The sequence below is a fragment of the Nelusetta ayraudi genome, unplaced genomic scaffold (genome assembly GCF_046127955.1).
Source record: "Nelusetta ayraudi isolate G7.1 ecotype Tasmania unplaced genomic scaffold, CSIRO-AGI_Nayr_v1 ptg000053l, whole genome shotgun sequence".
Lineage (NCBI taxonomy): Eukaryota > Metazoa > Chordata > Actinopteri > Tetraodontiformes > Monacanthidae > Nelusetta > Nelusetta ayraudi.
The window spans coordinates 4,781,170-4,808,988 of NW_027466103.1; the positions used below are offsets into that span (position 1 = coordinate 4,781,170).

At 44.4% G+C, this 27,819-nt stretch overlaps 1 protein-coding gene across 1 annotated transcript in view; it reads right to left on the reverse strand.

Moving 5' to 3' along the window:
- Positions 1 to 27,590, reverse strand: part of roraa (RAR-related orphan receptor A, paralog a) — a 193,611-nt gene extending 166,021 nt beyond the window's left edge. Inside the window, exon 1 of the mRNA XM_076037951.1 lies at positions 27,140 to 27,590. Coding sequence (XP_075894066.1) covers positions 27,140 to 27,293 — 154 coding nt within the window. The 5' untranslated portion in view covers positions 27,294 to 27,590. The remainder of the gene's footprint in view (positions 1 to 27,139) is intronic.
- Between the last annotated feature and the right edge of the window lie 229 nt (positions 27,591 to 27,819).

Here is a 27,819-nt window from a genome sequence, read left to right on the forward strand (position 1 = left end):
TCTGAAAGGACTTGAGTGAAAACGGGCATGTCAAGCTTAGCTTTAGTGAAGGTCAGAGTAGCCTATTTGCAGTGTGGGCAATCTTCCCCTTAAGTCATTTAGCTTTAATTTCCACATCTGATATCACAAAACGTGCTCCCTGTATGAGGGATAAGCTCAGCAATGGCCGCAGCTAAAAATAATAAGTCTTAGATGTTAAGAGACCAAGGTTTGTTCTCCCAAGTCATTAGCTGAGATAGCCGCTATGCTGACTTCTATTCCCTGAGAGGGGCGCACGAGGAGCGCTGCACTGCCGGCTCTCGCCTTCAAAGTCATTGCAAAGAGTTTGGTCCCCGCGAAATAAAACATGATTTTTCCAAGAAATCGCCGACGATGGCAGGATGGAAACGATCCCTGGCATGATCAAAGTCCCTTTTCTCATTTGAGGAGAGTCCTGAAATAATGCTGCTACCATTCACTTATTTAGTTACCGAGTCAGAACCTATCAAGTCAACTTAAAATAATGATTATCTGAGTTTGCTCCCCAGATGATGACAAGCTGCCTCGGCTGCAGAAAGATAAGAGCGTCTGCAGTGCGTGCTGGGGAGATAATATCAATGCCCCTGTGTTAGCAAAGATGAGAAAGTTCAGCGGAATTAGCGAGTGCTCTTCGAAGAACTCAATTACAGTAAACAAGAATGGTTCATTTACTGCCTGCAGATAATCAACAGGGATTAAGCTGATAAAAACTGATTTTAAGGTGCTGTGGCTGTGAATGCAGCGCGTGAGCCAAAAAACTGTTTGATAAGTCAGACGGCTCCGCCTCAGAGCGCCTCCTCGGTGCCCCGCTGGAGACACAGTCGCACACCCAGCCTCTGTGACAGGGGTGAAGGTAAAAAGTTAGCGGCTATAAAAATGGTAAACATGACAACGGCTTTTCATCATGCGTTGTACCATCTCCCAGATACTCGCTGTTAGCTCAGGACCCAGAGGAGCTTCTGTATCTCCATGATAAACTCATCTGGCATGATTTATTAACTAGTGAATCACACCCTGCTCTGGCTCAGTAACGGAAGCAGGCGCACGCACACACACACACACACGCGCACACACGCACACACACACACACGCTCTTCGACAACTTCTCAGCAACACTAAGCCTTTCCACAGGGACAGTCAAAGTCATTAGCACCTCTAAACTTTCTCCATGCTAATTTCTGCTTTGATATACTGGGTAGCTCATTTAAAGCGCAGTTCAGAAACAGTGCGCTCATGTTTGAAAACTTTCACAAGCAATACGGGTTCCTGACGCGCTCGTTTGACCGCCACTTTAATGACGCTTGTCGGAAGACTCGTCTTTCAAGTTTTCAAGTATTCAAAAAAAGAAAAAAGAAAAGAAAAAAGACAAGAAAAAAGATCATGACTTGTTTCACTGCGGAGCTGCTCGTCCCCCACTTCTGTCACTGTTGGCGGCCCTCTCTGGTCAGTGTGACCTTGTGGAGGTTAGTCTAAGGCAGCTGTCTTATCACATCGGCCCTCCGCTGGTCTCAAGCGGTTCGTCCAGTGCGCTGCTGGCACCAGACCGCACAAAGAATGCTGGCAACATTTCATTATTTGAGCCTCCATCTGCCACGACTCTGACCAAGGGGCCACTTCTTATTTTAGACCATATATATTCACATCCGTGTCCGCTCGTACGGACCCCCACCGGCCCATCATCCCCGTCCCATTTACCCCTCACATCCACTCTTCAAACACACACACACACACACACACACATGCACGCAGAGAGAGAGAGAGAGAGAGAGAGGGAGAAAAAACTTCATCTCCCAAGGCGGAGCCCGGCTAAACTCCAGGAAGTGGACTAGAAACATTCGTGTCCTTTCCCAAACTTTGTCAGGTGAAGGATAGTGGTTCTGCTCTAACGGACAGAGGAGCGGCTCACACAGCCTCACGCAACGCCGCAACTCTAAACTCAAACCCAGCGCAGCACAGTACATACATGCTCATTACTCTTTTTACAATCATTTTTGAAATTTAAAAGCTGAAAAAAACTACAAAATGTGTTTTTATCTGGACGTATATATGGTATAAGTCCACTTTAGGGGATCCTGTAAGCCCTCCAGCTTCATCCATGACATTGTACAAGTTGTGTGTTCATTCATTTGAAACACAACATACTCAAAGCTCTTGTGTTCATTTTTTAGTTTTTAATTCAACTATTTACTATTCACTCATCAATCCAACTATACTTTTATTTTTGCAAATACAAGTAAGTAGATTCATATTTTTTTCATTGTTGTCTGTCTTTAACTTCCAAATGTATGTTAAAAAAAATCTAACTGAACTATCCTTTTAAAGCAGTGAGACAGATTACTATCACACATACACACGCTCAGACAGATATAAAAACGTCCAAGGGGAATTGAGTAATAGTACACACACACACACATAAACACCCACACACACACACACAACACATGCAGCTCGCATGTCGCTGGCTCTCGTCGGAAATGTATCACATTTTTACGGCTGCTGCAACAGTTGCAACACAGCAGGCTGGGAAACCGCAACATCTGTAACGATGGATGGCCTTTACATTAGGGATATTAAAGTAACCTCGAAAGAATTACACCCTAAGTGACATCTGGGCATTGGCAATGGGAAATAATTGACTTCATATGCGGCGCTAGGGGGGAGAGATCTGTCACGCAGCTGGCAGTGGCCCTTAGATAGTGAAATTCTGCAGAGCTGAGGATCGGCTGCGGAGGGCGACGGACTGCGAGGACCCAATGTTCTGCAAAAGCACTTGATGCGTTTTGCATTATATCACAACTTTATACTTTTGCAGGTTTAATACTCATGTTTAAAAGGTGACAAAAATATCACATTTAACCTCCGTCTCTCATGCAGGCCACACACAGCCGGCAAACTGGAAATTAGCCTCGTGCAGCTGTCTTCAATAAAGGGACTGTTTGCATTCATATATGGTTACATCTACTTAAAAAAAAAATGTATGTTGCAAATGACAAAGTGTTTCAAGTGATCCACATTCAGCTCCCAATGACTCAAAATTAGTACACACTGGACTGCGAAATTGGGACCAGCTGCAAACAAGCACCAAACTCTTGAGTTATTGATTCAAATCTATATTACCTGGAATCTCTGTTAACCCCTCCCGCACCAAACCAAAATTGGTGGCAGATCTGAAGATTTTTTCAGACAACACACACAAGAATAGGATGGCAAGAGTTTGGAAAAATCAAAAAAGGAAAAAATAACCTCTGCTACAACTATCGCAGGTCATTAAAACAAGAAGGTAAAAAAAAAAAAAAAAATGCAGCGATGATCTGACACCTTCTAGGTGTGTGAACTTTTATGTGGTTGCTACTTTGTTGGCTAGGCTGGCACATACAAACTCAGAGCCAAGTCAAGTAGTGTGTGTTTGCCAAAGAAATGTCTGGCAGAGGGGGAAAAACATCTCTCCTGCTGGATAAATCTCCACTGTGAAGAACCAGAATAGACCCGAGGCCACTTCTGTACCTCAACTGTTGACTTTGACTTTTTGTGTTCCTTAGTCACTTCTTTTGCACAAAATTAACTCATTTTACACACAAAATAGTGACAATTAGTATATGCACACACACCCTTATATTACTATGTTTAATCTTTTTTTTGGCATTACTGATAAAAAAATGATATTTCCATCATTATCAATGTTTACAGAATTCTCTTACCAACAGAGGAATGCTTTCAATGTGTTGGAGGATGAGTGAGCATTAAAATGTACATCGTCAAAGCTTCAAATGGTCAAATAATATTGCTGGAATACAGTCTGAGGAAAGGCTTTCCTCTGCAGTTCATATTGAGGGGCTTCCCTGTTTGTCACCTCAGTATGGAAATTCAATCCGCCAGAAGAAAGAACTTTTTGAACTGGAGGCTTCCAAGGTTTTGTCTCTGCTGTCCCTTGGCATCGCCACACTGTAGTCTACCGTCTATTCTCCAGCAGCACGGGGAGAAAAAAAAAGACAGGACTTTGGTGAATCTGAATTGTTCTGTGTTTCAAGATTACCCCCCAGAGTGCGCCGCACAACCCCAGCGCTCTTAGGTGAGAATTTAAAGAAGCGCCGATTAATAAATCATAATCCCGAGCCCAGCACTCCTCAGTCACCTTTTTTGTTGTACCTAACGCCCCAATTCCCGCAAGGCAGGGCACAGAAGCGCATGTAAAGGATGTCTCCGGTGCTCAGGAGAGAGGAAACAAACAGGTGGTGTAAACCTCGGCGGGCCCGGCATCTCCGCACAAAGCCCGCCTGACTCTGTCCTATCAAAGCAGGTTGTGAGACCTGGCTGCCGTTCGCTGGTAAGTCCCTTTCCGCGCACACTTAACGGCCTCTGGGAGAAGCACTCCAGGTGCTCATTGACTTGCATGAAGGCTGACTTTAGTTCTCACGCTAGCGCATTCGAGAGACTGATGAGCCGCTATTGATCTCTTGCAGCGGATGCCTTTTCTCATGTACAAAGAAGATTATATAATAAGCAACAGCGCGGAGAGGATTTCGCCAATTATCTCCGGCAGTTATTATTCTAGTAAGCCTGAAAAATTTACAGCGGGAGAAACATTCGGCATCCCTTTTAGCGGCGAACCCTTGTTAGCGCCGCCGCAGGAGGAAGAATGTGATGTGAGCGAGTCAGATGCAAGGTGCCGGGAGTTGGGGGAAAGTCGATGAATATCGTCAATGTGTGCGGCAACATGTCCAGCACGAGCGCCGTGCCGTTTGCTTTCAAGGACACTTACAATCCCAAGGTACTTGTTGAAGAGGAGGAATATTATTAACCCCCGTGGCACACACGTCCATTTCTTCGTATTTCACAGGCAGGACCGTCAAACCGTTATATTACAACATTTCTCGGAATGGTGAAAGCTAATTTGACTGGGGGGAAATTGTTCCGTGTAAGGTCAAAATAATGCCACAACAATGGCGGAAATGGGGCATTTTAAAAATAACTTGACGGGGAGGAAAACTTCAGCAACGCAAGATGTTCTTTTCCCCTTTTTTTTCTAGGCCAGTGTGCAGCAGCTCGCTGCTATGAGGAACGTGCCTTAGGAAAATGAAGAAGGGAGGTGTCTCCTTTTTTGCTTCAAAGTTGAAGCGAGCTCAACTTTTCGATTGCCGCAGTCCACGCCAGGTCACGCCGCAGGCACTGGCCACATCTCTCAGCGTTGGACAAAACAACACAACACAACGACTTAATGTCAGCCCTTTACGAGAAAAACTGATTCAAACCTGAACAAAGTCTTACTAGAAAGATCGAGGTAGCAAAGTAGCGGATCCAATGTCAAATTACACTGAAAGTAGATTGCTAGAATTATTTTGTTTTCTTATGATTTGCTCATTATTGAATTCTGGAGGATTATGCAATACTGTGCAGTCTCAGTCCTTCTTAAGAATAGAGTTTGAAATATATAAACATACTATAATTTTTTTTTAAAAAAATGGTAAAAGTCAGGGCACTAAATGACACCATTAAATTACTGCTTTTCCAGTTGACGTTTTTTAAAATTGGCTACAGGTTATTTTGTTTTTGCTCCCTTATAAAACCAATCACTAAATGTCATCTCCTGATTCTGGCTGGTTGGACAATCCTGAGCTGGAACCAGTGTGGACATTGATGCCTGCCTACATGCTTAAGTGGAGCGCATATAAAACGACAATTGTGATTCTCTACGAATACAAATCTCTACAAAAGCGGAAGCATGTCTAAATGTACACCTCACAAGACAGCCAAAGGAGTCACTGTGTTGTTAAGTTGTGAGAGTGTAATTGACAAACATACAGATGTTCCAGGCGCTCTGCTCCCAGGAGCAAGGGAAAAAATGTAAAATGCAACCACAGAAAACAGCATGAAAGAAGAGGTCACTGAAACACAAACTGAAAAAATGAGGCGTACGCACACTGCACAATATGCACACAAATTAACATGACAATTAGCAGCAAATACCAAACATCTGATTTGTTGTGCTTTTGTGCACAACAAGAGTCAACAGTGGATTTCAGATTGTTCAACTCCCCAGATGGCTGCAGCTAAACCCCACATCAGGCGTGTGTACAGTATCTCAAATATGGCACGAGGCTGAAAGCAGAGAAAAGGTCAAAGTGGCCAAACCGGACAGATCCTCCGAGAACCAGAACAGTCTTTGGGAATGTTCATGCTAATTTGGCCTTTACACTTTATGAGATGCTTTGTACGAGTGGTAATTTTGGCCACGGGGCGGTAGCAAAGAAAAGGTCAAGGGGTCACCGCAGAGGAACCCTGAATGTGCTCCCCAGAGGACAGAGGCTGAGCAGCACAGCCGAAATCAGTCAAATAATCTGAACACAAATAAAAAATTGGAGTAGGTTCAGGGGTCACATGTTTACGCTTTTAAAATATGAAAGCAAGTTGCCAATATGAAAATATTGGGTCAAGTTAGAACAAAATCCTCCTTTGAAATCACTTAATTTGATGGAACAGAATTGACGTAATGCCTTCGAATAAAGACAAAATTCTCAATTGTCAATTAAATGACACATGACAACAAAACAAGCTCTGACGCAGAGGTAATGCAATGATAAAATTACGAATACAAATGCACCAACAGGAATTCGAGCATAATTATAATGAAATGCAATTTATTTTATTGCATGTTTTGGATAATCAAAATTCAAAAATCAAATTCTCTTCTCCCCGTGATGGCGCCGGCACACGCTGCTGGTAGCGACGCAGATTGTGGCCAGCTTCTAAACTCTAACGGCACAATTTACCGAGCGTTTAACTCCTGGCAGCCGCTCAGCTTGGACACGGAGCGGCAGGACTGTGGAGGAGTGCGAGGCGGAAACTCTCCACACTCCTCCACAGAGGACATGACAGCATGACAATATTCCGTCTGCCATCCTTAGCGACACAAGACACCGGAGCTCCCCTATAATTAACCCTGGCTGCGCTCCAGCCCAGGTAGCGCAGGAGGGGCGCCGCCGCCGTCGCCGCTGCCAGCTTGTCTGGCACGCGCACGCCATCCACTCCCCGAACCTGCGCGGGAGACAGTTTGACACTCTCTATATCACACGCATGGTGGATTCAGCAGAACTTCCGCCAACATTCCCATCTGCGGAACTCATTACTCGAACGCGGCTAAAGACTCAAAACAAGATCGTTCACACTGGATCTCGGTTTCGCCGGCTCGTCTAAGCCGTCCAAATGCAACAATCAGCGTCCATCGGCCCACGAAGCAGAGGCACCGCGCTGGGTTCTACTACGACGCGTTCACTGCTCACCTTACCCCAATGTATGCCGGCCTCAATTCAGCTGCGGCCTCTGTCTGGTATTATTCTTATCCCATACAGCCCAATTTTATAAAGGTCTGTTTAAAGAGGCACTGCCCACTGTCACTGTTCAAAAGGACAGAATGGGACGACACCATAGCTGCCTTTTCAAAGCCCAAACCACTTGGGAAAAACCTGAAGTCCTGTTGGCCCGGTACAGGGCTCCAACCAAACAGAGAGTTTTCAAGGGCGTCTAGGAGGTTTCAATTCAGCTCTCATCCTGGAATCGTCTGGGGCCGGTTGGAGCCAAAAAATGATGAGGCTCACACTTTTGCCCAGAATCCACAGCCCAGAAGACCCTGCAGGGCCTGCCATGCCTTTACAAGCATATACTGTACAGGCTCTGATCTTCTCCACCTGAGAAAACTAAGTAGTGATCATGGGCTGCCACTCAGAAACAGAGCCTTTGGCTATGCTGGACGATCAAAAAAAAAAAAAGTGCAATGTCGTTTAATATCAAAACCAAGAGGAGAAAGCACAATCCGTGTGTTACTGAGGTTGGGAGGAAAGTCAGGAAGACGGTCTCAAAACAATTTCCTGCCCTTTTTAAAATGATTTTTTTTCCCTTACATTCTTTGCTAAATTAGTCTTCTGTCTTTTCATTTACTGTCCCATCACAAGGAGCGGTGATTGTCTCTGTTCACAATCCCAGTGAGTTGATGCTAATCATGATTTTTTTTTTGTTGTTTTGAATAAAAGGTTTTTTAACATGAAAATTTATGTCCACTAAATATAGAGCACTGAAAAATTTGCGCTGCATTCAGCAGTGCTGTGCTTTATGGTGCATCAGCACTTCTCTAAAAAGGCCCGCAAGAGCTCTTCGACTGGAGGTATCATCTCAGTTGTTGTTGGATAAAGAGAATCCATAAGCCCCTCATTGTTTGCAGTTTGACCAGGTGCTTGGCACGTAAAAGCTCTACATCCATCTGCCAAGAAGTGCTGGCTCGCACACAAGACTGCAAACATCTCGCCTTTCTCTATGTTCTGAAAATATTGGGGAGGGTTTTTCCTTCACGATACTGTGGGACATGAGAAACACCAGCAGAACAGAGCGTGAAGACAAAGCTTTTAAAGAAAGACAAAGAAAGCTACCTACCCAAGCAGTGCTATTGTTATCAGAACATGATTTATTCTATACAAGGTTTATTTGGATATATGCATCTGTTCTGTGATGCTGTTATTTACATTATTTTTGAATGATTAATCAATTCATCTGCAACAAATGAATCAGAATCATCGTATTTGTCCCGTTGTTTGGGTTACTTGAGTGGCTACTTTCCCTGATGATTCGTCAATATGAGCCCTGAATGTTTCTTACCAAGACCAGCAGCCAATTAAAATGTAATTTGTCTGCAAAGCAACCTCTTTAAAATGCATTCACAAAAAATATTTTAATAATTAAACCTTGGAATCCAGTAATGATTGATATTGAATAATACAAAAAGTAAACAGTAAAAAGCCACAAGAACACGATTTTTCGGATAAAATCCAGATATGGGCATCCCTGTTGTCTGGAGGTGCACAGATAAACTGCAGAGTGTCATCTGCATAGCTGAACATTTACACTGTGTTTGCGGCCAACTTCTCCAAGCAATAGTCGAATAAAGCCTATTTTAATAACTTTCTATTACAACACACCTCTCAGTTTGGACAGACAAAAAAAATATGAATTTCACCACATCTAAAACACACGCTTTTCAACCTGATACGACAACATTACTCATAGTTCAAATTCTGACGGTGAAGTTAGTCAAGGAGGATGATGCTAATTGCCACCAGACACGCGATCGAGTCAACCAACAGTTAAACATAAGCAGGGTCTTGGCATGTGCAACCACGCTTCCTCACACTCAAAAAAGTTCACAACTTCTGATTGTTTTGATATACTTCTGTCACCTTGATATTTCACTTGTTTCGACAAGCTGCTCTTGCTGCATCGTGTCAGTGTCTGAAATCGTGCAAAATAGCCTCAGCAGTCACATCCACTCAGGATCTCTGGCTCAATCTACAACTGATCTGCCATTAAAAATAAAGAAAAAAGGTTTGTCATCTGTTAAACAATAAAAAGTCACTCAAAAGTTAGGCAGAGCATCAAAACTGTCAATTTTTCGGTGGTCATCAATATCAAGGCATATTTCACCAGGAAATAAAAATGTGGAAACAAGTAATTGCATTCATATTCCTTCACATGGGTTGAATTTTGTTTGTTTTTTTAACTGTATTTTTCTTAAAAAAGAAAAGAAAAAGAAAAGAAAAGAAAGCATAAAAAGAAAATAATTTTATGCTATCGCTAAGGGTCAAACAATCTACAAATGTATGGCACAGGTTGAAGCCACCCTCTGCTCTGCAAATCAGCTGGGCACAAAATACCCTTCTGTTCCCACTGTCACCTCCTGGTACCGTCACGCTCTGTGGATATATCTGGGAGGGACAGAAGAGCCAGAAACCACAGGCTGAGGCCGAAGGAGCCGCGATAAATTAGCCAAACCACTTAGGTGATTTCAACTAAAATTAGCAGTGCTGCCTGTGGGCTTCATCAATTCTGAACTTGCTCAAACTCTGACAGGCATGAGGGAACTTTTCCCCTCCGGCCAACGAAGCCCCCTTTGTCAGCTCCCTCACTTTTCTCCTTACACCGTATCCTCTGCCTCTCCTTTAAGAGAGACCCACTTAGGGCTCTCAACCGTTTAGACCACAGCTGAATATCCCCAAACTGCTCAAGTCGAGGGCGAGCGTAAAGTTGTACTCGGCGACGGCGACACATCGGCGAGAACGTTTGCTCTGTCGCCGATGGGGTTCTTCAAGAAGTGCGCTTGTTTTCTGAGGCGAAACACATGCTGTAAGTATTGCAAATATGTTGGTGTGATTCGTTTCGGGGTTCCCAATCAACATCCTGTTGCAATGTCATAGGTGCCGGTGGAGTTATTTTGTTGACGCACAACACAGTGGTCGCCAAGAGACCGCACAATCTAAATATGAAGAAAAACAGAAACACATTGAGCTGTATCTGTTCTGGAGTTGCACAGATGGAGAGAATTCCTCCCAATGAGTGCGTGATGGACGGGGCTTACACAAGAGCCGCAAGAACGCAACACAGAAACCACTCCTCTTCTGTTTAAATTCTCTTCTATGGTGATGAGGTTTCATTTCTTATGTGCTTCATGTGTTGAGAGCGATTCTTCTCATAGCAGCTCTCCACCTCTCCTGGCAGTTGTGTTCTTGCTCATCTCAGGCCCACGTGCGTTTTCATAAAATGTTAATTGTGATGCAAAAGCAAAGTTTGGAAGATTTTCTTTGTAAATGAAAAAAAAATAAATAAATAACCTGCTTTCCCGGGAAGTGATTTGATGCAAATCAACGAGGCATCATAAAGCATAGTTACGTCATAGAGCGGCGCTACTTGACTGCTGGAAGAAGCAGAAGTGAACAAAACCAGTTCAAGAATTGCGATCAAAAATGACTGTTTCATGTTTATTTTTTCCCCGTGAATGAGGAAGACCTTGGTCTCCTCATACATACACACCCATCTGTTGAAGCCCATGTTTTCCCACTCATTATGAAATCACTCTGCAGGATGTAACGCATTTTTTTTTTCTTCATGCACATTAAAAGCTTTTATGGGAACGCACAAATGAACATTTCTAGTGCATATTTTTGATGGAAACATATTATGTTGCTGTTTCATGTCAAATTGGATAACCCATGCCTACGTTTGTTGTGTACAACAATGACAATAAAGGTGATTTAAATTCTCTCCCTCTATGAAACTCCAGAAGGGTTATGTGGATTTGAATTTTTTTTTACCAGTGCCCAATACAACAAAGTGGTGAGTAGTGAGTACCATTGCTCGGTGAGCAATCCTTTTAAAGAAAAAAAAATGTATTCCAAAACTGGCCAAGCAAATGATGTTGCAATCATTTGGTCGTTTTTAGCATTTCATTTCAAATAAATAGTGAGACTGAAAACTGACAGCTGGCAACACTGAAGTTTAAAAAAAAAACATGAATAAAAGAAAACGTTGCAATGATTGATGTTGTGTGACTAAAGCCCAAACTTTCCAGTGGAGAGCAAATACACTCAGTCGAACAGAAACACGCACATTTGGTTCCTTTGCATTTGTATCAAATGTTTGTGAAATCAGCCACACACGCATTAAGGTGATTATTATTAGCTTAATTTGTTGCGCAGGGTGGTTTTATGCTGAAGGGCGAAGACTGTTTTTCACTGCTAATCAGACAGCAGCTCATCAGCAGCCAGGCAGACACACACATGCGCTCAAACAGACCACAGAGCCACGAGCAGATGTGTTTGCGCGTCGTGTTCAGCGCTCACGAACCATTACAGAATCACAACAGTTAAAATCACAGTGCCATAAATCACAGGGTCGTCCTCCCAGAAACATAAACATGCACAGAAACAGCCACAGATCATATTTGCTGCTCGAGTGACTGGCTGAGCTCTCGGAGCCCGAGCAGACGAAGACAAAGACATTTGAAATGCACGTCTCCAACCAGCCAAGCAGACTAAATTGACCTATTCCTTAATCGCTTTTAATAAAGACAATGTGAGCCCTGAGTGCCGCTGAGACCCAAAGCGCCGGCGGTGCACGCAGGCAGCGCCGCAAACTAACTGGCTGCCTCGCAAACAAAGGCGAGGAGCTGATTTTTAATTCTAAATTGTGAATTCCAAAATCATCTCTCGCAGAGATTACCTTTCCCCCAGCAGACTTTTTCTAATTTGTTCAATTAATGGGAATAGTTTTCCAATTAAAATGTCATATCCAAATGAATTTAATTTGGGGGGAAACTGTCTGAAGCGACTGGCTGGTAAGAAATATGCGACAATGGCGTTTGAGCGCAGCAGTTGCGCTGGCATCCTTTGGAATGTTTTCAGAGCCGAAACAGGATTTCCCAGATCTCTCTCTGAAATATGCGAGCAGATTTATTGTCATGTCCTCATTCATCCCGGCTGTTATTTGTCCAAGTGCAGCCTGCTGCATGTTTACGAAAGAAATGCAAAGTTCACCCTTTCCCTAATTCATTCTGGAATGTTTGATGACCACCAGTCAGACGATGACCCCCCAAAAAAATCCACTGAAGCAACCAGGTCAGATCAAATTAAATTGTTTGATCACCCCCCCCCCCCCACCCCCACCCCGTCAAATCACCGTCGGCTGTTTTTATTTCTTGGCATTACGCAACCGCCAACATCTGTTACTCCTTCACAGACATTATGTGCAGCCTAATGAAGCAGCAACACTGTAATGCTGTGTTCCAAAGCGGAATTTGCTTTGGCATATAAATAAATGACACGGGCCGGCGCAGCACACTTGAGCATTTAATTCAAACATCACAGGGATAAATGTTACGACATGCAAATTGTCGGACTTTTTGATCCCTTCCCGAACCCCGGTGTTACGTGACGTATCCGATCGGTCTCGACCGATTCATTCCGACTCGCGCTTCCTCTCCTAATGGGCCGGAGGAGTGGGAAGATGTATGCAGACGCGCCTCCTCGCGTCTTTGGGGAATGTCTGGCTGCGAACGTTTTCTCCAGGAATACGCCAATGTGCTTTATTTGGCATAACGGCTGCCGCAAACCTATTGTTTAGACTTGACAAGGTGCTCCGCGGAAGGCACGTCGGCTCTTATATTGAATTTGCCATTTCTGACCTTCAGCCTAGTTTCCAACGGAGGGCGGCGGCAGCGGGGGGGGGGGGGGGGGGGGGGGGGGAACAGCGAATGTGAAATTAGGTGGGTAGAGAGAAAGGAAAAGTTGCGGAGAAGAGACTTCCAAGGACGACTGTAACTTCCTGAAGGGGTCTGAAGAAGCTGGATGCGGCACCGCCGAGTCCCACTGGTGTACGGATACTGAAACTGGTCCAGGGCATCGGAAATGCGACTGGCAGCTTTAGAACCAGTCGAGATAGAAAACAGCGGTTAATCTCGTTATAAACCAGCCCACTCCTCGATTTCAAATATGTCTCTCCTCCTACGGTGGCGCCTCCATTATTCCCCCTTTTTCTGCTGTGTGTATTCCTCAACTGTGCACAAAGAAGAAGAAGAAGAAGAAGAAGAAGAAGAAGAAGAAGAAGAAGGGAGTGTGGAAAATATGCACGCTGTCAAGGGGCCCGATTTCAAAACCAGCTGCTTATTTTGTTATTACAGACCTCCGTGTTCTAGGTTTTGTTAGGAATACATCTCCTTCACACCGCCGCCGGTGCTCATGTGCAAATGTGTGAAAAAAAAAATTGCTACCTAAAACATGAACAACGGGGAGTTAATTGTCTCTGCTTCCTTTCACGACTGCATGCTAGATTTTGGCAAGGACTGGCATCTGCTAGTAAAGGGATTAGAGGTAAAAAAATTATATTTGCTGGCTTCAATGTAATGCAGCCTTGTTCACAACCGTATTTCTCTCTTTATGGTACCTCCGTATGTAAATACTGTAACACTTCTGCATCACAAAGGACAAAAACAGGAAATGGACAACTGCCTTTTTACCATTTGTTACGTCTGACCAAGCAGAGGGGGAAAAAAAGAAAAAAAAAAAAACCCCGGAATGTCACCGTGGCTACACTCTCTCCATATGCCTCCAGACAACATCAAATAGACTATTTTTACTTAAATGATTGCTAAATCGTCAACTTTTATTTGAAAGTGAAACAAATGACAGACGTTCCAGCCCCCTTGGCGCGACCACCACTCGGGCAGGACAGCAAAGCCAGGCGAGCCTGACGAATGCCCGGCCAAGGCGAGCTGGAGGGAGGTAAAAGACACCCCCCTCCCCTCAAACGGGCCCGTCGGCGTTCAAAGACGCGGCCATTAGTGAGTGCTCATCAAGCGAGAGCGAGGGGGCCTGGCCGTTCTCCCCCCGGCGGAGCCACAATGCCTCCCCTCCCTCCTGCAGGAGGAGGAGGGTGGGAGGGCTGGGCGGGGGGACTACAGAGATGAGCCCTGGACCCAGTGGTGTTTCCGAGCGGAGTCGAGCCGCTCGTCCCCTGCGCGCTCAATTCCCAGCCCAACTGTCACTGCTGGCACTCGCCTCGGCCCCTCCGAGCACATAATCTGCGCTCGTATGGCGGATAAACGCCGCGCGCTCTGCCTCTCCACTCATCTGACGCCACGCCATTGTTGTGTCTGCCACCTTTCTGTCCGCCGCCGCTCCTTTAGTGGTGCGGTGGCAGTGGCGGAGGAGAGCGTATGGCGTCTTGATCAGCAACAAATACAAACTTGAGGACCGGCGGCTTTCTTCCACATTCAGGCAAGTTGATGTTTTCTGGCAGAGGTGCCGACGCGGGAAATCGTATAGAAGTAGGCCTGGGCGATAAATCGATTACGATAATAATCGCGATTAAAAACTCCACGATAACGATGATAAATGCATGAACTGTTATTTCGATAACCCAACCAATCCCACAGGAGAGAAACAAGCGCGTGCTAAATGAACAGCCAATCCCAGCAGAGAAACAACGGCGTGCTTCCTTCCCTCCACCCGCCTCCTCTCGCTCACAACAACTCAGATGGGAGACACACACAGCCGTCCGCTAAATCTATATATATATAATGTTATAGGAACATGTAGAAATGAGTAGCGAGGAGCAATCAGAAGTCGAGGGAAGTGAAGAAACTGTCCAAAATGTGCCTGAGAACTGTACCCCTGACACCGAGGGTGAGGAGGAATCTGAAAACGTCCAGCAGGATGAAATAGTGGCGAAGAAAGGCAATACCAGTTCGGTGATTTGGAATTGGTTCGGCTACCTCAGGTCCGACAAAGTACAGGCTAACGCTAAGTGCAAATTATGTCGGAGAACAATCCCAAGCAAAACGGGAAACACCACAAACCTCTTTCAACATCTCAAGAAGTACCACGATAAAGAATGGCATGAAAGCCAGTTTACGTTTTCATGCTAGCCTCCCGCAGGCAATGCTAAAAACAACGCACTGCTGGGAGTGTGCCGCATGATACTCGCGCTAGTAGTAGTAGCCTAGCTAGCGACAGTGCTAAGCAAACAGTTGCTCGTCAAACAACAATACAGTCAGCCTTTAACACAGCTTCCCAGTACAAGGAAAAAAATCGACGCGGTACAGAAACACAACCAGAGCAGTGACGTGCAATATTGTACTGTCTGTCTGTACCTCTTTTTATTTTTGTTTTTATTTTATTTAATCAGTTCAGTACACTACCTTTAAAATGTTTGAGAGATGTTAAAAACAAGACACATAATCCTCAACATTTAAGTTATTTTATTTCAGTACATCTAAGATGTAAAAAATAATACAAATGTCTTGGTTCTGTCGGGTTGTTGTTGAATGAAAATACATTCTAACAATAAATATATAAAAATAATCCTTCTGGTTTCTTTGCGGTCCAAGGAGAATACTAATATTAAAACTAGTATTGATAAAAAAAAAAAAAAATTCATATCGTGATAATTATCGACATCGAGCAATATAAGAAAACATATCGTGATAAAAAAAATTGCCATATCGCCCAGGCCTATATAGAAGCACAGCTTTTTTACAAGTACATAATAATTTGAGGGGGCGTACAGCTGTGGGTGGCTCTACAATGGATGTATTATATGAATTTTAAACTGGATCTGCGATTTTTGTCTAGTGGCCACTTAAGGTACTGCAGCCAAAAAAAAACATACTGCTCAAAAAGCCCCCCCCCATAGACCACAATACAAAAAGAAACGCCTGTAAAATGGCTGCAACTTGCAACACGATTCAAAACAAATCTTTCATTTGTAGATTTTTAAATCGTGGACTTTCTTTCTGAAAAATATAAAACCATCAAAAGAGTCAAAAACCGTCACGCTGTGTCTCTGCTCGTTCTGATTGGCTCATGCGTCACATGAGTTACAGAATCATGGTTTATAGAGCCGCAGTTTGAGAAACCCAAAATCTTTTTCATCACAGTGTGAGCAACTCCATTGACATGAATGGACCCCCATATTGGATCCCATTGGATACGGCTCGACTAGCGGGAGGCGCTACAACAGAAAGAGCCGGGCAAGATTCCTTCAAAGCGGTCAGCGGGAATCGCTGCGATAATCTCTGCGGGCGCAGTGGGGTCTAAAGGTGGCGCTCCGCCACATCAGAGACCCCCACTTGCAGGCCGTCTCTCCCGATGACAGAGTGATAATGTCACAGGGTCCAGGTGAGCTGGAACAAAAAATAAAAAATCCCGCTTGATGCTCAGCCGCCTGCTTTTAATTGGCTGAAACAAAGTAATTTGAGGGCGGTATCGGGGGGCGTGAGGGGCTAAATGATGGGACAGAAGGTCACTGCTTCTCTTTCACTCCGCTGTGCGACACCCAGCCGCGCTCACAGCGTGCGCCGCGGTTAATACCGAGATCTATTATTCGCCATCTGCCTCGCGCACACTGGGAAACCACCGCTGTACACCTTGTAATTCAATAAGAGAAGAAGAAGAGGAAGAAAAAAACACATCCATACATGCATTCTGAAAATTTGCTTTTGCCGCTCCGTTTGCCTTGTGAATGCAGCGGGACACTTTGATTCGAGGGGATCTGAAGACGCTCAGATGCTTCTGATGGTTGGTAAATCACAACAAATGATGTAACCGCATCACAAGAGCTTTTAAAGAGCAAAGACCAGAGTCTTTTTTTTTTTTCTCCCCCTCCCGAGTGCCCCGAGTGTGCTGTGCAAGTCAGAGCAGAAGTAATGCCAGACGAAGACCCTTTTCAAACACGACTTGATGTTGCTGCAAACAGTGCTGTTGTACCGTCAGCTGGGCACTAATTTGGTTTAATCATTTTCTTTGGTCAATGTTTCGTTTTTCACTGTTTTTTGTTTTTTTTAAACATTTAAGGAAAACTACAAATACGCCTCAGCCTCAGATGAACGCTGTCACATTAATTTTTGTCAAGTTGATGAGCTCAAAACCAAACTTATAAAATTTTCAGTGGCACAGACACACGGACAAAGGCTGCCTCTATTTGAAATAGATGAATGGGGTGAAATCCACAAGTCGGTCAAAAGAAGAGTGGATGGCAACTCTCGTGACGGTAATAATAGTTTCATAGTTTCACTTCAGTTCATTTTTCATTCATGATAGTAAATGAAAGCCGTTGCATTTTTGGAATTATTCTTTTGAGCATGAGAAGAAAATTCTACAAAACTGTTCAGAACTTCATTCCATTGATGTCTGTATTGACTACACTGAGTTACAGAAAAGCTGGGGATCCAATGTACTCAACGTTTGCACTTATTATTTACTTCAACAATAGATGTTGGCGATATCCCTTAATTTGCAAAGCCGCTGTTGTACGCTGATGTGTTTATTCCACTTTCCCGCCTGTTGCAAACCTCCTCATCTTCAAAGTGGTGTTTTATCAGCACGTACGGCGTGTTCCCCGCCGACTGGACTCCCAGAGCTGAGCGTGTTGGTCGCACATTGGGCCGCAGAGAAAGACAGACGCATTTCTGACACATACTGTAAAAAAAAGAAGAAAAAAAAAAGCATGCGCACAGCCAGACTTTCATTAACACACCTGTGTATTCGTGCATTCAGGCGTGTGTGCGTCTCCGCTCGAGCATGCCAAAGCGGTGCGCGTGTGTTTGAGCGCAGCCAGACACCTGTGTTACACAAATGACCCCCCCGCTCCCCGGATGTGTCTATGTAGGTTGTATCCCCAGGTGTGGCTGGCGCGTGGATCATGTGGTGCACGGTACTCGGGGCTACGTGGGCTCAATCGTCCTGGGATGGTCTCGGAACGCGGCCCCTCCATTTGCATGGAGCGAGAAGAACGGTTCACCTCCCCCTCAGCACGGCCTCCTGGAGCATCTGAGGTACGGGGGGAAGTATGGGGGGGGGTCGTGCTCGACCAACCCCCCCTGCAGGCGGAATCAGGTGTTATCTGTCCCACTGCAAACACTACCATCAATCTCTCCCGTCCCCTTCCCTCTGCCCGGGCCTCCACCGGGCGGCCCGGTGATGCATCGGCGCCGATGACAAGCAGCCGAGATAAGCGCCGAACAGCCCGCCATAAATATTGCCAGCGATTGGCTGACGTGTGAAGGACGTGGTGATTACCTAACAATGTCTGCCGTGGCAGGACATCGGGACTGGAGGAGATACTTTTGGCTCCACTGCTGTCATTTTTCCGCCGGTTCCTTTGAGCTCATTGTTAAAAAATTAGAGCACCGTTGCCAAAGCAGAAACAGTAGATGAGAGGTGCGCTGAGAAGGCGGACTGACGCTGATGTCGATAATATCCATCCAAACATTGGTTTGGTTATCAGATCGATACAAGTGAGATTGCATTGATACTTGCTGCTACTCTGTCCAGGACAACCACGGCCAGGCAAACAGCGCTTCTTTCACATTCACTTTGCATTGTGTACTCGCAAATCAAAGAAAATGTAAAGAAGTTTACTTCAGCGTGTCTTCTATTAAAACACATTGATTCTTTGTGAGTTTGAAACATTATGGACCAGACACAGTGTGTCCCATTCTGTTCAGATTAAAACTCTTCCTCTACAATGCACAGATACACAGCACCCTTTAAAGAGAAGCAAATAATCAGTTGATCTTCGTTCGTAAGCTTCCGTTACCATAAACTGCAGTGAAAATGTTCCTGTAATTTAACTCGACACAATACTGTCTCACTTCCCCACCTCATTAAAAATTCAGCAGTTTTGCCTTCAATTGATTCTGTCAGACAAAATAGGGCCACTCAAACTCCGATGCGCGCCTTGTTGCAACCTTGTTGTGTAACAAACATTGATCCGGCTATTTTGCCGATTATATTCACCAGCGTGCTGAGGTCTGCCGGCGAGCTACACCTTACAACCTGCCGGCCTCCCGCCGAGTCAGCCCACAGCCTTGCACTCTGCTCCTGGCTGTTGCAAGATGATCAGGGGACTGCTTTACACTTCTGACAGGCCTGTTAAACGATGTCAGGCCACCAGTCTTTTACCGGACCCTCATTATGTCCTTGGCCCACGAGGCCGGCAGGGAGATGTAAAGTGACGCAAAAAAAATTAGGAAACCTGACCCCAAAAAAAAAAGACTTTGCAAGACAGAAACCTCTGTTGACTCCTGGTTTGTATGATAATCTCATGCACGTATGATGTCTCAGAGTTTGAAAGGCACTTTGTCCAATTAGAAGTATGCAGCGAATTTCCACCTGTCCCTGACAGAGATGAAGTGGCTCTTTCAGAAGACGCCGTGGAACCGAGCCAGCGAAGGGAGCCCAAACACTGCAAGTGGAGCAAGCAGAAATTAATGAGCATCACAGGCCACACTTGTTTAACACGGTGCGACACCGGATGAATATTCCCTCAGTTTGGAAAAAGCTTTGTTGCATATTTCAATTACTCAAACAAAAACAAAGAAAAACACGCCGTCTCAACAACTGGATTCAGAACGACAGAATAACTTTTTCCAACTTCTTTAAGGGGTGAGATTTTAAATGCGGAAACGAACCAATAACTTTGAAGCCAGCACAATCATTACGAGCATACTTTAAAAAAAAAAAAAATAGGAAAATGTAAACGATAAATACTGCTCATTGTCCTAACTTGAAAGCACTGGAATTTGTTCATTATAAGATCACAGGAAGTAACTACAGATACTATCAACATCAAGGCAAGGCCTTCATCTTCCTATTTCTGTACGTCTATTTCTGTCTGTCACATAAAAATAGGCTTTTAACAACCCAGCATGGCGTTAATTATTGCCTCTTAAGCACTGCATTAGTAACATAAAGCTGCAAATATTGATTGATCAGATGATATTTGTCAGTGAGTTAGAGCAGGATTCATGTATCACACATTCTGCAGAGTGACTTTGTCTTTCAATCACTGTCACGTAGCAGCGCGGCGGCGGTGGCGGCACCGTCGCTGCATTGATTGAGCCCCACCGCGCCACACTCCGTCTCCTAAAGCAATCAATCCACAGACACGCCACAGTCACATATTCATTAGCGACTTATTCATATTCAAAAGCCGCCTTTTCAAAGTAACAAAAGAGCAGAAGCGTGTTTGACGGGAGCGTTGCGATGATTCTACAACATGCTGCGTGAGGCGCCAACCATTGTGATCATCGCCTATTATTATTACTTTTTTTGAGTTGCGCTCATTGTTGTCATCTGTGTCTGATAAAAATCTTGTTTTAACAACTGGATTATCGAACAAAGATTTCAGTGTAAGCCAGTCTCGCAGCCTAACAATGTCTCAGACCGTGAAGCAAATACAGGATTCTTCAATGTCAAAAAAACACTCAGCTTTGTTTTTAATGAAATGAAAATAGGTTTCAAAAAAATTTTTAAAAAGTGTTTTGACCAAACCGCTCCAAAGAGAACAGACTCACACAAAGAGATTCAACATGATTAACGTTTATGGGTATTGTTTTACTGCTGCAGTGGCCCTCTGCAAATTGGCAAAAAAGAGAGACGGGCCAGAATGCTAATAATTAGCTGGATCCACGCTCAAAAAATTTCTGTCCAACCTTACCAGATTTTAATCAAAGGCTGAAAATAGTAGCTGATTGTAATCGGCACTCAGAAGTCACCAGGGGTGTTTGAAGAGCCCGTCAAGCCTGAGAGTGGAGCTAATTCGATTAAGTGGCGGCTATACCTGGAGGGGACGGATCTGTATCTCTCCCTTTTTTATTTATGAGATTAAGTCTCGCTTGTTATTCCAATATAAATAATCAAGCCAAGAGAAACGACGTTGATTTTTCAAGTCGCTCGCTCTCATCTCCCAAAGTTTCTCCCCCGTTTGTCTCTGCACAGGTGACAAATGAACTTTTGTGGAGTAATGCAGCGGCGGCGGCGGCGCTGATGTAACGAGAATCACGGGGACAGGCGGCGTGCGGTGGGAGAATTTGCCTTCCTCCGTATTATTACTTGGCTCTGTAATAGGAGCGCAGGAAAATCAAAGTGCAGGCTCCAGGGGGAGAAAAGTTCTGCTCCTGCAACGTTATTTATAATAGCTGTAAAATTATTTATATATTCTCAGGGTAGATCGGCGCAAATGAAAACCAAGAATTTGACGTGATAAAATAATGATGCAAAGACTTTGAGAGAGAGAGAGAGAGAGAGAGAGAGAGAGAGAGAGAGAGAGAGAGGGAGAGAGGGAGGGAGAGAAAAAAAAAACTTCCTCAGACGGAAGCGCCGCGTCGTTAGCGATTCCTGAGACCACCCCGTCTCGTCTGGATCGCTCTGATTATTACACGTTGACTGAGTTTTTAGAAGAAAAAAAAGTGTGGCTTACTTTAAAAAAAAAAAACCCTGCTAAGCAGCAGCTTCTGTGCTTCACCCCTCAGCAGAGGTCATAAAGCAGATCTGCCGTGAGGAAAGTTTGGCCTTCAAAAAAGCAAAAATAAATAGCGGTCAAGAGGCTCTTGAGGTGTGGCGTTGGAATAACACACCGTAAATCTTACAACGTAACCTCTTCCTGTCTGAAAGCATGCACAGAGAGTCGGGGCGGACCTGCGCATGCCAGAGCGTCACGATTTTTCTGTCAAGCCTTCAACACCTGGCAACACTCGGCAGCCTGCAGGAAAAGGGAAAAAAAAGAAAAAAGGAGCCTCTGCGGCCGACAGAAAGGAATATTCTGGGAGAGTTCGGACACTTTGAGATCACATGACTTGACACACGCGACCAGAAGCACAATAACTGTATGCGTCCAGAAGGATTTTACGTTCAAAGGCAGAGGAGTGATGGTTTTATTGATACAGCTGGTCAGAGCTCCTGACTGAGCGCCGCTGGGATTTTTTTCTTCTTTTTTCAGGTCCTCACCTACCTGCTCGGGAGCATTTGCAGCTCCTCCACAGAGATGCGAAAAGCTTTGGCCTGAGATGTGACATCAAAATTCCTCGGAGTGATCCTTCAGACCCCTCTCAGCACACCCTGGGCCTCCTCTGAAGGGGGCTTCATATGAAAGGCTCACTCAGAGCGGAGGAGAGGGAGCCAGGCGGCACCAGCAGTCACCAGGGTCACAGTGTACCGCATTAAATTTAGACGCCTTTGACGCCCTCCAATAATGCATCTGGAGCATTTCCGGTCAGAGCTTTTTAGACTTTTCAATCTGCAGACGCAAAACTTGTGTAAATAGGCCATAGATCTGAGCTATCATTCACCACAGGAGACTCCTCATCAAATCTGGTGTCTGTCACCAGTTGAAACTTCCTCGCCAGCCCCAGTTAAGCCACTGGTGGTTTCCACTCCAAAATAAGCCGCCCCGGAAGAATAAGAAACTTTTTTCTGATTCGGTTGAGGGTGAGATTGACATTTCTAAACTTTTCTAATTAATTTTTTTTTGGTGGGGGTCCTCAGATTGGGTTGGGCTTGCTGCACCTGACAAACTCTGGAAAGTTGTGCGAGTGCTATCTAGGTTTGCACCACAAAGTGCCGTCAGGGCTGCGTGACGCTCCAGACAGCACTCCGCCCACGTTAGTTAACAATTTGTATAACCGCTTGCACTTTGATTTAAGTTCCTGCACTGATTGAAAGCACATGGAATTAAATAACATGAACCTTTAAACTCAGAAAAGAGACTTTTTTTTCTTATCTTACTTGGTAGCGCAGACTGTAAATCATAGGTGTTTCATGACTGCAGTTATGTAAACATAAGCCAGACTTTAAATGTAATGCCTGAGCAATATCCTGTCACTGTAGACCTTTTCATAGACTGAGGGGACCAACAAAAAGAAAAGAGAGGCCCTACTCGGCCCCCTGTGCTGATTCATCCAAGTGGTTAACCACATGACCAATAAAGGTCAAAACACACAGATGCATTCTTTTAAGATTTCCCAACACTATTTTAATAGCTTCCATAAAAGTGATTTTACCACATTGCAGGATGTAGTGATGAAAGTGGATTGACTGTTGAAATAAATATCAAGACATCTGCATCACCTATGATCACAAAAATTCTTGAATAGACAGAATTCTGCTTGACAAACACTGAATTCTGTGAAGTCATGCTCATTAAGTTCACAGCAATGTGTCTTTTAATCTTTTAGATTTTAAATTTGTGAAGTTCTGAAGTCCCTGTGCTGCGTGGTTGAAAGTGTCTTGTGAATCCATGTTTGCCTCTAACAAAAACAAAAAAATCCCCTCAATTTCAAGCAAACTTTGGATTCATATTTTAAATTGTCTTCCAAGACAAAGAAACCGACACCTGATACAATAAAACCTGAAGCGGCTCTCAATTAGCAGTGGTGATGTTGACTCTCTGCAAATCTTTATTAGATAAAGCTGCAGCCAATTCAATTAGAATTTGACCTTTTGAGGCCCATAACAAGTGACAGTAAACTACCAGCAGATGTCACATTCTACATTCTTGTACTCCTGTTCTAATGATGGATCAAAACTGTGCCGTGACTTCTCAAACACATCATTGCTCACAATCCAACAGCTGGCAATGAAAGAATTGGTGATCTTACCAACTCAGCCACAAGTAAGAAGTGAAAGTGCAGGAGGATTGAAACCTGATGTTATGTTTCAGGCAAGCTGCCAAATAAGAAGAAACAACCTAACGGAGTCCCTCTGCCAACCCTGTCCAAGCTGAAGGCTCAAGCCTGTGTCTCTTATTATCGTGCTCTCCGAGATGAGGTGAGACCTGATCATTGAATTTAAGAGTGAGACAGTCCTTACAATTTTACTGTCCGCTCCAGCCAGTTGCCAACAACCAGCTTTCTGTAAGAAAAGAAAGTCTGGGAAACACCTCAGCCTTTGCACAAGAAAACTGTTAACATTTTGTTAGAGCCCTTTTATATCTCAGATGTAACCAGTGTCAGGCAATGAAAATAGGATTTAAAGCAGTGACAAAATCTTGCAACATTAAGGCAGAACATACAGTTTGTGTATGTGCTGTCTGTGGTGAGTATGATGCAATATGTAAAATGTTTGATTTGTTTAAATGGTTGATCTAGAATACAAATCACTATTATTATTATTATTATTATTATTATTATTATTATTATTATTATTATTATTATGAAGAAGAAGAAGAAGAAGAAGAAGAAGAAGAAGAAGAAGTTAATTCAGGACTGACAACATCACGGCTGTATTTGCAGCTTTCGAGGCTTCCAAGTGTCAACGGAGACGAGACACTAATATTCAGCTTCTTCCCCAAATATGTGAGCAGGAAAGAGGCGAATCTGGTAGCACTATGAAAATAAGACCCTGTTTTCCTTTCCCATAATGATATCCACAGCCCACCAAGGCCTGCTCTCTGACCCGCTCAAGTCTTACAGCAGAGTTTCTGCTGAAGTAAGCCCTTTCTACTTAAAAGGTATTAGTAGTCAGGGTTAAAACAGACGAGGCTCCGAGCGGCGGATAAGAAATGTGCATTTCTCAGAAAGACTTGTACAGCCGGTGTTAAGAGAGTGTGCTTGAGCAAGTGTCGGCCACCTTCAGCGGGGTCTGGCCTGGAATCAGTGGGAGCTTTGAATGCCTGTTGCCTTTTTTTTTTTTTTTCACATTTCCTCAAATTTGGCAAATGGCTGCAGCTGCACAATAAAGCAGCTGCAGTTCCGTCTTAATGGAGCACCTTTATTTTTTTTTACGTCAATCTGTAATTAGCTAAAGCAATTATGTCGTCACTGCCTTAAGAAAGCAAGCCATTCTTCCACTAATCTACTCTGCAAATGTACTGAACAGTTCTGATGTTATTACATTTACGTGTATTCTGCTCCAGGCTCTCAGGAAAACATCTACTGACCGTATTAGCTGACTGTGGCCTTGGCATAACAACATATCTTTAACACACACACACACGCACACAATAAAAAGAGTGAAGCTGTCACTCTAGGTATTCATGTCGAATGTTACCACAGTCACTCCATAACTCACTGCAGAGTGACAGCCCGAATCTAATTAGAGCAGACTTTTGAAAAAGTTTCCAAAAGTTTTCCTCTCGGCCTTTCGCGGCCACTTTTCCTTCCGCAAATAATTTCTATAACTTGAGAGGGAAGAGGGGGAAGTCAAAATACGGTGGGAGAGCAGGGAAACTCCTCTCGGGCCGCAGAGGCTGTCCCACCGAACATGTTTTTTTTTTTTTTTTTCACCCATTCAGCATTACATAACAGACTGAAGGCGTTCTTTTTCCTGTCTTTCTCTTTCCCAGACGCACTTTAATCCTGTGCATAAAGGGGTGTGGTGAATATGGGTCAGCAGGTTAGGAGTGTCTCAAAGTCAGACTTGTGGAAAGAAAAGAAATCAATCCAGGAAGCCTCACAACTACCTGCGTTCGCCCCAGTATTACATAAGTGCTCTCCGGCTGTGCCAACCCACAAACTCAGAGTTTCCCTTCGGTGCTCCGCACTAATCATAACAATAAAAAAAAAAAGGGGGAGCTGTTGCGTCGTGCTTTTATTTTTTAAGAATCAAAGAGGCGTGTGGAGATCCTGTGTGAAGTAAGGACAGATCTGCCGCTGCTGATTTCTGCTCTCGGTTGCGCGCCTCTGTTTATGGCTAAACCTGTTACATAACCAGCTTACATTCCACATTCACCATATCACACTCTAAATATACCCCTGCGCACAGGACGAGTGCGCACGCACGTAAGAGAAAGAAGGGGGAAGCGAGAGACAAAATAATAATAATAATGATAATAATACCCGTGCGACAAATTAATTGTCAGGTATGCGCGGCCCATGTAACTCCACGTCCCGGGGGGGAGGGGGGGGGGATACACGGGATAAATCAGTGTTGTTTCTGTGAACTTGCATGAGTCCGACCGGGCTGTGCGGGAGTCAGCCGAGAGGGGGTGTGGTTAAACACTGTGCTGTGCAACATGGACGGGACGTGCCGGATCAATCCTGGCTATTTTTCCCAAATAAAAAATGAACGCGAAACCTCTCCCGAGTGGTAGCGCGCACGGCTCGACAATACAGGCCCGCTTGTCGTTTTCTTTTCTTTTCCTGCGTTATTATAATTATTATCATTATTATTATTATTATTATTATTACTATTAATTTATATATTGTCTGCTCATGCTGGAGGTCGACGCGTGCAATAAAAGAAAGCGCTTCCACGCTCGCAAACAGTGTTTGGGAGAGCTGGCGCTGAACAAATTCCCGCTGCTCAGGCGTCCCCTTCTTTTCCCCCTCTTTTTTCCCCTCTTTCCCCCTTTGCGCAGGAATAGCCCCCAAAATGTGCGAGCTGGAGATAGAATAATCCGGCCGGACGGCCGCTGTGTGTTAAATCAGAAATAGAGGGGGGTGTTTGGGGGTAAGAAGACACGTCTCCTGCAAAGGGAAAAGGGTGGGGGGGGAGACTGGGAGCGATCGATAAACTAATCCACAGTCTCCAAAAGTTCACTTGTGACACTTTGACAATATCGCGTCGGAGCGGACAGGTTGGCCTGTGATTTTTGGGGCGGGAGGTGAAGCTCCTGTCGCTCGATATCAACTTGCCGGGGTGATTGATTTATCTCCAAGTCGGGCTAAATGTGACATGTGTGACCGTATCAACCCCCCCTTATGATTCGAGCTGTCAGCGGAGCCCTCAACCAGCAAGCGGCAATGCACGCCGACGACATTAATTACAAAGCGAACGGGCAAAAAAAAAAAAAAAAAAAAAAAAAAGCCGCCGATCCAAAAGAGTCTCCCGTCCTCCCCTGCTCGGATGGTTTCACACACAGTGTGGTGATTTATGGGCGAGCGATTTCATTCATTTTGAAGTTTACAGCGGAAAAATATGACGATAATAACAGCGATAAGCCGCGATCGTTTGTCACGTCGCGCACGGCACGATTTTTTATTATTATTATCATTATTATTATTATTTTGACCGACACATGGTCCTCTTACCTCTGTTGGTGCTGGAACAGGTCTGCCTCCGAACCGGGGCTGGATGGTCCGCTTTCCGGAGCGTCTCCAGGTTTACCGGGGTTTCCCTGACCGGGGTAGCCGGCTCCGAGGCGCTGTTGCCCGGGTCGCTCGCTGGATCTGGAGGGGACTCCATGTTGAATTGCAGGTTTATTCTTTCAACTCAAAACGCTTCTACTTCAAACTAAATTCTGTTGGACCCGTGAGCTCCCGACACCGCGTCTCGCTATCTAATTTAGACTAGAAGTAAGAAATGAGAAATGCGAGTGTGTCTGGAGGTGGGTGTGTAGGTCTGATTGTCCACTAGCAGCGCTAGTGAGAGCTCCAGTCATGCACAGTGGAGAAGGGAGAGGTTGTCAATAGCCGAAGAATAGATATAGGCCTGAAAGTAATCCGTGCTGATCGACCCTGCAAGTATCTGTGGCCCTTTTTTTGGGGGGGGGAATCAAATAATCTATTAAATCAAGCGACTCTTGGAACACATTAATGCAATAGCTTGGACCACGTTTCATAACGTAACGAACAGATAAACAAATAAATAAATAATGTATGTTAAGACATTGTAATGACAACCATTTGCGTCATCTTATGATGTAAAACTATATATATTTTTTTTTAAATAATTACCGTGATTTAAAAAAAAATACATGATCCGTATTATA